This window comes from Mandrillus leucophaeus, unplaced genomic scaffold (assembly GCF_000951045.1).
Source record: "Mandrillus leucophaeus isolate KB7577 unplaced genomic scaffold, Mleu.le_1.0 Scaffold236, whole genome shotgun sequence".
In the NCBI taxonomy this organism is placed as follows: Eukaryota; Metazoa; Chordata; class Mammalia; order Primates; family Cercopithecidae; genus Mandrillus; species Mandrillus leucophaeus.
The window spans coordinates 5,255,742-5,268,138 of NW_012102432.1; the positions used below are offsets into that span (position 1 = coordinate 5,255,742).

Sequence of the window (12,397 nt, forward strand, 5' to 3'; positions counted from 1 at the left end):
TGTGTGCTAATGTTGATCCAAGGGTAGGGTTCCTGTTGCTTTACAACAGTGCTTGTCCCCTGGGGCCTGTTTGCAGCTGATCTGAGCACAGCTCCCCCTTTGATATCACAGCAAGCTTAGCTTTGAATCAACTCTAGGAGTATACAAAGCAATACAGCAAGCTGGTTGTCACGTCAGTTCAGTGGCACATGGTGTAGACCCAGAAAAGTCCTTGGAAAACTGTAAGCTACTACAGTGAAGTTAGTTAGATTTTTTTCTTCTTTCTTTCTTTGACTCTTTCTTTTTTCCTTCCCCCCTTCCTTCCTCCCTCCCTCCCTCCCTCCTTCCCTCCCTCTCTTCTCTCTCTCTTTCTCTCTCTCTTGCTCGCTCTCTTGCTCTTTCTTTCTTTCTTTCTTTTCTTACTTTCTTTCCTTTTCTTTCTTTCTTTCTTTCCTTTCTTTCTCTCTTTCTTTCTTTCCTTTCTTTCTCTCTCTTTCTTTCTTTCTTTCTTTCTTTCTTTCTTTCTTTCTTTCTTTCTTTCTTTCTTTCTTTCTTTCTTTCTTCTTTCTCTTTCTTTCTTCCTTCTCTCTCTCTGTCTTTTTCTCTTTCTCTTTCTTCGTTTATCACTATGAACTTGCGGTGGCTGTTGCTACTTGGTGGAGAACATTTCTGTAATTTATGAGAGTGTACATTTAGAGGAATGTATTTGGTTTGTGGCAAGGACACTTCCTTTTGTCAAAGTTATAACGAGTCAGCCTTTAATATAATTCTCAGAACTATTTTTTTAAATTGTTGTTCCTGGAAATGTTACTAAACATATTTCTAAAACAATATATTTGTCTCAGTCAAACTTTTAAAACCAAACTCTAAACCTTTCTTCCCTGTAAATTACTGAATCCTGACAATTTAAAACTACATGATACAAATCATAGAAGCCATTTCCAGCAAACTCACAACTGTAAGGATAGATTGGCAAGATAAAAGACAACAGTTCCTGATCTCTGACATTTGGGAATACTGGATGAAGCTTGGAAACTTGTCAGGTAGTTGAAAATGTTTTCTTGCCTTCTTTCTGCCAAAGGAAGGAGAGAGTACACAAAGATCAGAATGATCCCTATATGCTAATGACCTCTGTACTCATGCCTATTCATGAACTGTTTATAATAGAGTTAATTATAGTGTAAATTATTTATTGATATTATAATGTAAGCATTTAATAATTAAAATAAATTGACATCATGCATGTGTAGCTTTAAAATGCTGTGGAGTTTTATTAGATAATTTTGGCCATTCATTTTCACACATTTAGCCATGCACACTGAATAGGAGATTACTTGCAAGTTAAAGTGGTTAAACTAACCACTCTTTCACCACTGTCTGATATTTTTTTCTGATATACTTAAAATTAATTCTAGGCTCCAGATGCAATGTTAAAAAAGTTTAATAAAAGGATGCAAGATTTTCTTTTTGAAAATGTATGATATATATTTTTTTGACTTGAGAAAAATATGTTTGCTTTACATAAAGTAGGCAAAATTATTGCTTGGTGTTGAATTACTACAATTATAAAAAAAGTGACATTAAAACATTAGAGAATCCTCCTTTTTTTCCCTTTTAAATGGAAATAGATTTGACATTTGAGTATCTCAAGTCCAATGATAGGGCCTAAATCCTTAAATAGCATACATGTGTTCACAATACCACTTACACGTTGATCCAAATTCCCTAGATTCCATAAAGGAAGCAGTGATTCTTGAGCAATAACTCTTACTATAAAGCCGTTTGAAATACATGACACTTAAAGAACAATGGTATTAAAATGTCAGTACAGAACAGAACACGTTATAAAGACTACGTTTCTGGATAAAAGACAACTGAATTATTGGTCTTATGAAAGGAATGAAACAACAGTCAAGATTATGTTTTATGTTTTTTCTAGTTGAGGTAGACCAATATATTTTCGAGACAAACTTGCTGAGATCCCAGAGGCAGTGTGGTGTGAGCGCAAGGTTGCTATAGAACATGGGCAGACACAACCATATGTTCCGTTGGTTTTTTCAGTAGGGATAGCAGCACTTTGTTGTTTTATGGGAGATAATATTTCCTCATTGTAACATATTAAAAGATAGAAAGGAGACAGAGGATTTCTGCAATTTGGGGTATCAAAATAATGAGTAAAATGATGTTTTTATTTTGATACCGAATGTCTTAGTCAATGAGAGTATACATTTGTGCTAAAGCAAAGCATTTTTAAAAAAATACTAAACTAAGAGGCAAACCAGTGCTCAGTCCCCAAAGTAGCTACTGACTGATGCACATGTGGAATAGATCAGAATAACACTTCAAAGTATTTGGTTTTTTTTCTTTTTTTTTTTTTTATTATACTTTAAGTTCTAGGGTACATGTGCACAATCTGCAGGTTTGTTACATATGTATACATGTGCCATGTTGGTGTGCTACACCCATTAACTCGTCATTTACATTAGGTATATCTCCTAATGCTATCCCTCTCTCTTCCCCTCACCCCACAACAGGCCCCGGTGTGTGATGTTCCCCTTCTTGTGTCCAAGTGATCTCATTGTTCAATTCCCACCTATGAGTGAGAACATGCGGTGTTTGGTTTTCTGTCCTTGCGATAGTTTGCTCAAAATGATGTTTTCCAGCTTCATCCATATCCCTACAAAGGACAGGAACTCATCCTTTTTTTATGGCTGCATAGTATTCCATGGTGTGTATGTGCCACATTTTCTTAATGCAGTCTATAATCGATGGACATTTGGGTTGGTTCCAAGTCTTTGCTATTGTGGATAGTGCCACAATAAACATACATGTGCATGTGTCTTTATAGCAGCATGATTTATAATCCTTTGGGTATATACCCAGTAATGGGATGGCTGGGTCAAATGGCATTTCTAGTTCTAGATCCTTGAGGAATCGCCACACTGTCTTCCACAATGGTTGAACTAGTTTACAGTCCCACCAACAGTGTAAAAGTGTTCCTATTTCTCCACATCCTCTCCAGCACCTGTTATTTCCTGACTTTTTAATGATCGCCATTCTAACTGGTGTGAGATAGTATCTCATTGTGGTTTTGATTTGCATTTCTCTGATGACCAGTGATGATGAGCATTTTTTCATGTGTCTGTTGGCTGCATAAATGTCTTCTTTTGAGAAGTGAACATTTCTTTTAAAAAGTTTTATCATTGACCTAAACAGTGGTTGGTTTGATTGTATATATGATTTATTTCCATCCAAGAAATGTCAAGGGCATCCTCAGAAAATAATAATCATCATTAATTTTATTGCCATATGGAATTCAAATAAATTTTGATTTATCTAAGTCTTGAACCATTTAGAACCATTTTCCATTATTCAAGCTTTTTCCTTATTTCACTATTCATTTTTCATTATTTGGTTCTATATATGCGATACAAAAGTAGGGCACATTAAAATTTTTTATTTTACAGCTTCTACATTGTCAGTTTTTTTCTAAGAACTTTGCAAGTATTAACAGCTTTAATCCTCATAGCACTTTGAGAGGTATATTATTAATATGCTAAGGAATGCCTTGCCAATCCTACTAATGTTATCAGAAGAAATGAAGGAACAGAGATGTTAAGCAATTTGCCCAGTGTCACCCAGCTGGTGAATGGCAGAATTGGAGTTGTGTCCCAGTGAACTTTTATGTTGCCTCATGTAAAAACATAACAGCATATATGGAAATTCAATTCAACTAAGACTGTTGCTGGGGGAGAGCACCTTGTAACCTTCTGGTAAATGGAGAAATTGGGATATTTGTTTTAAGAATAGTCAACTAAAATCCACACTTGAATTAATTCTGAAAGTTAAGGAAGTTATAAAAGTCAGCAGAGAAGGTAAATGCTTATTTATCCTTTAAAATAAGCATAAATAATGTGACTTATTTCCACATGACATGTGACATTTGATTTCATTAAAGTGATCTATTCCAGAGTCTAGAATCTCACTGCATGTTTTGCAAATGCACTAAGTATTGATTGAAAAATGACTTTAGTAAATTGCAAGTCAATATGTGAAAATACATTTTTGGCATGATTTTAGGTTTGATTGTAGGAAAACATTTAAACATATAAAAGAATGTTATAATGGTACTTTAATGTGTTCCCATTACATATTTAAAATACAGCATCCTTGTTTCTGTATAAAAGTAGGTAAGAGAAAAGTGTTATGGATGATTCCTCATATATTCAGATCTCATCCAAAACAGAATTTTCTTTGTAGGCTTTGCCTTATGTAGGATCATATCCCTTAGCTTTATTTCTCATCATCTATAAATTCTTAACAGGGATATGATTCCGAAAGAAAATACAAAGTAGAGAGTCAAAACTTTTGGCAAACACATATCCTGGTAAGGAAAAGTGATTTAGAATCATTCAGATGTGCTCATTATATTGACTCACTAATTAGAGCTGATAAACTTCTCCATTTAATTTTTTAATAGAGACAAACCTGAAATCAGGGTAGTGTTGGGAGTCTAAATACCAATTCAACTTCTTTCATCATCTGCATCATTTTATTACTTCAGTGAGAAATGTAAACACTCAGTCCCCATCCAACAGGTATTTTTAAAGCATTTGCGGGATGCCCAGATTGTTTACGAAAGTTTTAAAATTTTAGAGTAGATTTTCTTTATTTGTTTGCCAAGACTTAGGTTGCATAGAGACACGGATATTTACAAGGACATTTGTCTTAGTCTTTGTGTGACCATTTTCTAGTATGGTGCCTCTCATATAATACACTCCCATAAATGTTAGATGATGAATAATTGATCTTCAATGCAAAGAATAATATAATGACTTTATCAGAATTACTGTAAAGATTTGTGGTGCAATTTTAAACTAAAATGCAAATTTTGTTTGCTTTTAAAGTTATCTGTTCTATTTGTATCCTGGAGATACCGCAGCATCCATGACTATTTGAGATACCTGACATAATCGTGAAGGTTTTAGGGGTTGTTTTAGACTTATTCATTGTCCCATTGTCCTTGATATTTTCTTAAACCCATATACTGCTTTTACCTACACAGTAAGTAAAGGGAACCACATCCTTATCAGGTAGATAGTGGGAAATCTGTTTCTTCTCTAAGGGACCAAATCTGCCTCATTTTCTTCAGTTCACGGTCCCAGTAAGTATGAAGGGTTATTTTCTAGACTATAATTGCCATCTATATGTTGATGTCAAATGTTCGGGGTATGCCATCAGCAGCCTTTCATTTTGTGCTCTGGAAGTCATCTAAAATCAACCTAGTATAGCTGAGCAGATAATTTTATGTCGTAGAGCATGTGATAATATGTACCTTTGTCTCAGTCTTCATATGACCAGTTTCTAGCATGGCACCTCTCATAAAATAGACTCTCATAAATGTTAGATGATGAATAATTGATCTTCAAAGCAAAGAATGATTTAATGACTTTATCAGAATTACTGTAAAGATTTCTATATTGGTGAAATACTGCTGAATGCAATGAGAGCTTTTTCACTTTTGTTCTCACAGATATTTCACATAAAAAACAAAAACAATTCAGCTCTGTCAAAATGAGGTTATAAAGGATGAAAAAATACTTAGCACACACACCAAATGTTAGGTGATGCAAATATGAGATCCAGAAGGTCATCTTGAGCTTCTCTTAACCCTGAGAACATATTTCGTTGTTTGTATTAGTACAAGGAATTAGAATGATGTGAAAGTATGGACTTTTCTTCCTTATGTTGATGCTTTAAAATTTACGGTAGAGTTCAATAAAACTAATATTAACATTATATTAGAAAAAATTCAATAAAATATTACATAATTTTGATTCTACTTAATTCATTAACCTGATGGCTCTTTTAAGTACTAGATCCAATAAATAAAGCGTGTTGAGTATTGAGATAATGGCACATGTAGGAGTTTCATTCTGGCTTATCATTTATAATATTTGAGTAGTCATGTGTGGTTCATGCAGCACTTTCACAAATGCTATTCTAATAACAATCCTGGAAGGGAGAATAAAACTTTGCTTGGAGTTCCAGCTCCAAGTCTAACTGCTTTGTCAACTTGGAGCTGTTGCTTCATTATATCTGCTTTCCTTGTGCACTGGTGTTAATTCTGACTGGATAATAAACTTTGACAATAGAACAAAAGTTGCAATAAATTGTCACAATACATGAAATTCCAAGCTCTCCTATATTTAGCACAAGGCTTAGGAGTGCAGTGATAGAAAATGCACAAGGGAATAGGTTACTGCAAAGCAACCTCACTTGAAAAGAATCTGGGGATCGATACCGGGCTTATGAAATTGTTCATGTCAGGCATCCCCTGGATATGTTTTATTGCTTTTATTAGTGTGACTATATAATACAAGAACATATACTTCTGTGCTTTTAATTTTCAAAGTCTGCTTAGTATAGAAACCCCCGCCACTCCACTCTTCTCTCTTCTTTGACTACATTCCAAAAGAGAGGCAAACTTTCTAAATACTCATATTTCAAACAGATTCACTTTCTTTTGGGAAACTATAAAGCACTCTGTGATCCATAGAAGTGGTTTAACTCAGGAGTTCAAAAAGGTATCAGTAGCCAGCAGAAATGCTCTTCTACCTGAGTGTTTGAAAACCATTGTTTAAAATCCTATTGAAATCTTTTTACAAAGGATTTAAAATAATTTATAGATTAGAAAAAATGGAGAGCTGGGCAGGTTCACCATACTGCTGTTTGCAGCTGGCTGAATAATTGCTTAGCTGTTGGTCTACTTTGGTTGTCTTATTTGGTGAAGGATGTTTGAAAAAAATCTAGCTTCTAATATTTAATACATTGATATATTGTAGATATGATCATTAACACATTGGTTTTAATCTATATTAAAAAATACAAAAAGATATTGAAGTTCTAGATCTTTTCAGCCCAGTATGTTGATTAAAAAATGTGTTTTATCTAGTTTATTAAAAAGAACAGAAGATAAAACTTTAGGATCTTTGTGATCCATCAAAGAGGAGAGTTTATTGATCAGCCACTTAATTGTCATTGATTTTTGGAGTGACCACATAGTTGCCAAGTGAAGTCTGAGTAACATTTGTTAGCAATTGAATGATTAATTAACTGATTTTTTGGTCCCTAAGCTGAAAGAGCAAACTGACTTATATTATGGATTTAAATATAGTTAAGATGTTTTAAGCATGCATGTTTTCTTATATCACCAGCTGTTGGTTTTTTTTCCATTTTCATTCCCGGGCCAAATAGTAAAGGATAGATAAAATGATTTGCTTATACTATCATTGAAAATGAGTCAATGGAATAGATTGCAAACTAGCTGAAAAGAGCTCATGACTAATTTTAGATGTCTTTGAGTAAATTTAAACTTTTTTTTGAAAATAAATTTTTATTTTCAATAACCATATTTCATATATTAATATCTCTTATGCTTATACATACTTATATAAGCATAAATAGTAGTGTTTTGCATGATATAAATACAAATTGCTTTTAATGGATGATGTAACTTAAAATATAATATTTCTAGCATGTTTGATGTGATGGCTACCCCATTTACCCGGTGTGAATATTATGCATTGCATGCCTGTATCAAAATATCTCATGTAACTCATAAATATACAAACCTCCTGTGCATGCACAAAAATTAAAAATTAATTAAAAATATATCTGGGAAAAAAATAAAATTAGCCATAGGTTTCTCCCACCTTTTATTTTTTGGCTCAATTCATTCCTGATAATATAAAAAATAAGAACATTTCCAAGAAAACTTCCTCTGTTGCCTTTTTGTTGGGAGAAGGTCTATTAACTTGAAGCCAGAAGACCAGAAATTTTGCCCTGTTATTTATATGTTCTACGCTGTCTGGGTGAGTTTTCTAACTGTCTGTTGTTTCAATGTCTTCACAGATTAAAAAGGGGGAATTATCTATAATGTTCTAATGGCGAGCTTTCATGGAACTGTTCATGGGTATGCAGACTCGGGGAGGTATCTGAAGATTCAGACAGAGAGTGATTGCTGAAGACAGTCTAATAGTTTGGTTAACCCAGCAACTTCCTGGTTATTGCTACAGATAATGGTCAAGAAGAGAATTTACCAGTTACCTTTAGAACTGAAAGCAGCCTTTAGAACTGAAATATAGGAGAGCTTGGAATTTCATGTATTGTGACAATTTATTGCAACTTTGTTCTATTGTCAAAGTTTATTATCCAGTCAGAATTAACACCAGTGCACAAGGGAAGCAGATATAATGAAGCAACAACTCCAAGCTGGCAAAGCAATTACCTTTAGAATTTAAAATATAAAAATATTTTCTTTGCTGATTTTCAGAATTTCTTATTCTGAGGTGCTGAGTAGCTCTACATGGAGCCTTTGGGATCATGACCATGTTGATCTTGAGGACAAGACAGAATATAACTTTTTACTTTCAGGAAAATAGTATTTTTTTTTTTTTGTAAAGTGATTATTCCACTTCAGATATGTCCTGAAGATACATTACTATAATAATAATCAATGACTATTAACAATTATACACTATTGAATATGTTTCTATTCTGAGTATCATTCCAAATTGAGGCCAGATCTTTTTACATCCATGCGAAATGCAAGAACTTGTATTGCAATAATTTTTTTCTGTTAGACATAAATACTCTTTATTCATAATGCAAAGACAGAAATTTTAATTTTCTGGTAATTAATGTTGTTTGTAATTGAATTCTGTGATGTTTTGAAGTTAGTTTATATGGTGTTTTTAAGCCCCTTCTGTCTTTGAAATTCTCCAAGCCAGCATACTATCATATTCCTGTAGTCCCAGCTACTAGGGAGGCTGAGGCTGAAGGATGGCTTGAGGCTGGAAATTTGAGGCTATAGTGTGTTATGATGGCACGTGTGCTATGATGGCGCCTGTGAATAGCTACTGAACCCCAGCCTGGGCAACATAGTAGAACCCCATCTCTAGAAAAAATAAAATATCTGATGTGTCTCTAGGGACTCTATTTGCAATGCAATTCTTAGTGGAATTGTTGAATAAAAACTAACCTGTTGCATGTAATTAGTGTACTGCTACTAGCTGTGAGCAGAAACATAGGAAAGCTGGAGTGCTTGCTTCTTCCATAGTGCAGGGCATTATTACCAGTGAATAGACATGGAATATGTGGTTTGCATATGCAGGTTTTAAAACATGTCACTAAGTGGTGGATGATGATTCAGTTTACTTAGACCGCAGGCCCAGAGTGTCCTTTTTCTTTTCCTTTCCTTTCCTTTTTTTTTTTTTTTTTGAGACATAGTCTCACTCTGTCTCCCAGGCTGGAGTGCAGCAGCACAATCTTGGCTTACTGCAACCTCTGCCTCCCAGGTTCAAGCGATTTTCATGCCTCAGCCTCCCAAGTAGCTGAGACTACAGGTGCGTGCCACCATGCCCGGCTAATTTTTGTATTTTTAGTAGGGACAGAGTTTTACCATACTGGCCAGGCTGGTCTTGAACTCTTGACCTTAAATGATCCACCCACCTTGGCCTCCCAAAGTGCTGGGATTACAGGCATGAGCCACCACGCCCGTCCTAGAGTGTTATTTTCTAACAGGAAGATGGTATTTGTTCTTTCAGTGCCACAATTGCTCCCCATTTGTAAATTAAGAACCCTTAGCAACCCTGATTTTCATTAACACCTAGGTTATTATTTAGTTCTCTGAAATTGGAGCTTGCCAATAAGACCCTCAGGACTGAAAGTGTTAATGCAGCTTGGGCACTGGGAGAATTTGGTTGTGTTGAAATAAATAATGAATAACAGGGATTTTTAAATCCCCATTAAATATTTAATTTATAAAAAGCTTCTGCAGTGCCATTATTAATTTTTAGTTGAGTGTTTTAAACTTTTTTATTGTATGTATACTGAATATAAAATGGCCTGCCTCATGGTAGGCTCTCCATAAATATGCAATTTATGTTATTATAGTTTGGGTGGTTATTGTCCAATGAATGATTGAATGAAAACATGCAACATGGAGGGTAAAAATCATCAGCTAGTAGCAGGTCTCTGTAACTGTTATAGTTTCCTAAAAGTCATTACACACAGAGCCCTTAAACCCAGGGGATGGCAGTCACCTCTGAGTGCAAACACGGGCACTATTTGTGATTGCTGGAGAAGGGCAAGATCACCAACTTAGCCCAGAACACATTGGGCGACTTTGTTGGTGCCACAGCTGGAGCCCTGTTTTACTTCTAACATTCTGGTAAAGTCACTCTGAAGTCAAGGGCAAAAGAAGCCGTTCAAATATTTTGGCCTCATTCCATGATAATCACAGGTACTCTGCCAGCAATTTTGTTTTTGAGTCCTATAAAAGTCAGCTTCTACTAAATTATTACTTAATCCTTCCCTGAGTTAGAAAAGACCACTAGTTTTTTTCAGGCAGGTGAGGAGTAGAATGAAGCACAGGACCCCAGAATTTTGCTTGTCTGGTTTGGATGTTTTGAGCACACATTGGGTTTGCCTCCCAATGGGTTGGGACTCATTTGAACTTGAGAGATATGTGAGGGGCTGAAAATGCTCCAGAATTCGTAGTGACCTTGCTGTATTCTACAGACCAAACTACTATGCATCTAGACTGTGCCATTATTCAAATAACAACCATGGGTAGGAAATATAATCCTGGCTCTTAAACATCAAACATGATTTCTTTGCGTCTCAGCAGCAGAATTATTTTTGCACCAGTTACAAGGCTTGCCTATGAATTATTTAAAAAATAAAATCTTGAGCTCTGAGGCATTTTTGAAAAATCTTTTATTACCACCATCACATAAACATAGAAAAGAACAGATGTGTGCTATCAAAGGTGAAACTCTCTTTCATATTTGAAAAGAAACACAGTGCAGTTGCTTCTAAATATAGCTTGTTTAAATAATAAGAAAAATATGATGTGTCTGCAGGTAATGGAGGATGTAAAAATTAAGAAAGAAGAATCATGGGAAAGTAGAAAAGAACAGGTAAATAGTTGGAGAAAACAGTGAAATTGTCTAGGAAAAAAGAGTCTACTTTTCACCCAAGAAAGGCTGGAAAATAATAACAATTACATTATTTTATTACATTAGAACAATTCTGTACAAAGTGATTGTGCACTATTTTTGCTTAGAGAAATGATATGTATAGGTTAAATGGAATGATGGCCTCAGTGCCCTAAGCCATTCCACAGCTAATACTTCAATTTAAAATGAATTTTTGAAAGCAGTAAAACATGTGTCTAGCCGATTATTCATATAATTAATCTGTTGGTTTTTCATTTTATGCTTTCTTGTCTTTGGTAAGGAGTTGGTTTATAATATTTTTCCCTTGAAGGGGACATTTAGGTGAGTGATGCCATTCATCCTTGAAATACATTGTTCAACTTTTGTCCAGTCTTTAGTCAGGTGTGAAGAGGAAATGGGTTACATTTTGAAAGAGTCCTGGTGGAGAATCTTAAAACCCTCTATTTTAACAATAAAAAGAGAGATTTAGATTTTTTAAAATCATCTGTGTTAGGTGAAGGAAGCATCTATTTCTGGGGAAATAAGCTAATTTACTTTAAATCATAAAAATTTCTTTTACAGAGAACTCTCTGAAATGCTTTGAATATAAAATGTTATAAATATTCTGTTGTCTCCTCCAGGATTTTGGAGGCATCATCATAGCTTGTGGAAATGTGGATGGGGATTCAGCTCTCTGTAGTCAGCAAGGGACAGGTGGGAAATCTTGTTTTTGAAGAAGAGTGCGCTTGTAGTAGCAAGTTACCACAGTCAACTTTCACCTCTGCCAAATGTGTGATTGGCTTAAGCTACTTATATTTTCAAATCTGTTAATTATTCACAGTTTTGGCAGAGCTGTTGCTTCACACAGTGTTGGTGGCTGTCGTCCACCTTTTTTTTTTTTTTTTTTTTTGATGAGTGCCATGAAAGAGAAAAATGGAATTTTTTTTCCTTCTGAAGCCTTTAAGGATACCACCGTAGCTTTTCTGAACAAGAAACAATTTCACAGTTTTATTATGGAATGGGTGCTAACCTCCCAGCATAACTCTGTGGTTTTTAAGTGTTACACCAGAGCTGGCTCAGGGAAAAAGCTATATACAGACAATTTGGTGGGTTCCAAAAGAGAAAAGGGAACAGAAAAAAGGAAGAGTACATTTTGTGGTTGCAAGACTTATGGTTTAGGGGACCCCTTGGGGTTCAGTGCCATTCAAAGGCAGGAAGTATCCATTCATAAGTCTTGGTCCCTCTCTACTGTATTTGGCATCATAATTTAAATGAATTCAGGGCTGAATGCCAGCATCAATCAGTTCCACATGTTTGATCAAATCTCTATTCCTGCCTACATAGTCCTTTCAAAAAGCACGCTGTACTAGAGGGATGATAGCACTACTCGGGGCTACACATCCATCTTGCATTTC

The 12,397-nt window shown here is 35.0% G+C and overlaps 1 protein-coding gene across 1 annotated transcript in view; it reads left to right on the top strand.

Annotated features, from left to right (window-relative positions):
- TOX (thymocyte selection-associated high mobility group box) overlaps positions 1–12,397 on the top strand; it is a 250,895-nt gene that overhangs the window by 3,700 nt on the left and 234,798 nt on the right. The window contains exons 2-3 of the mRNA XM_011982191.1: positions 10,908–10,964; positions 11,624–11,696. Coding sequence (XP_011837581.1) covers positions 10,908–10,964; positions 11,624–11,696 — 130 coding nt within the window. The remainder of the gene's footprint in view (positions 1–10,907; positions 10,965–11,623; positions 11,697–12,397) is intronic.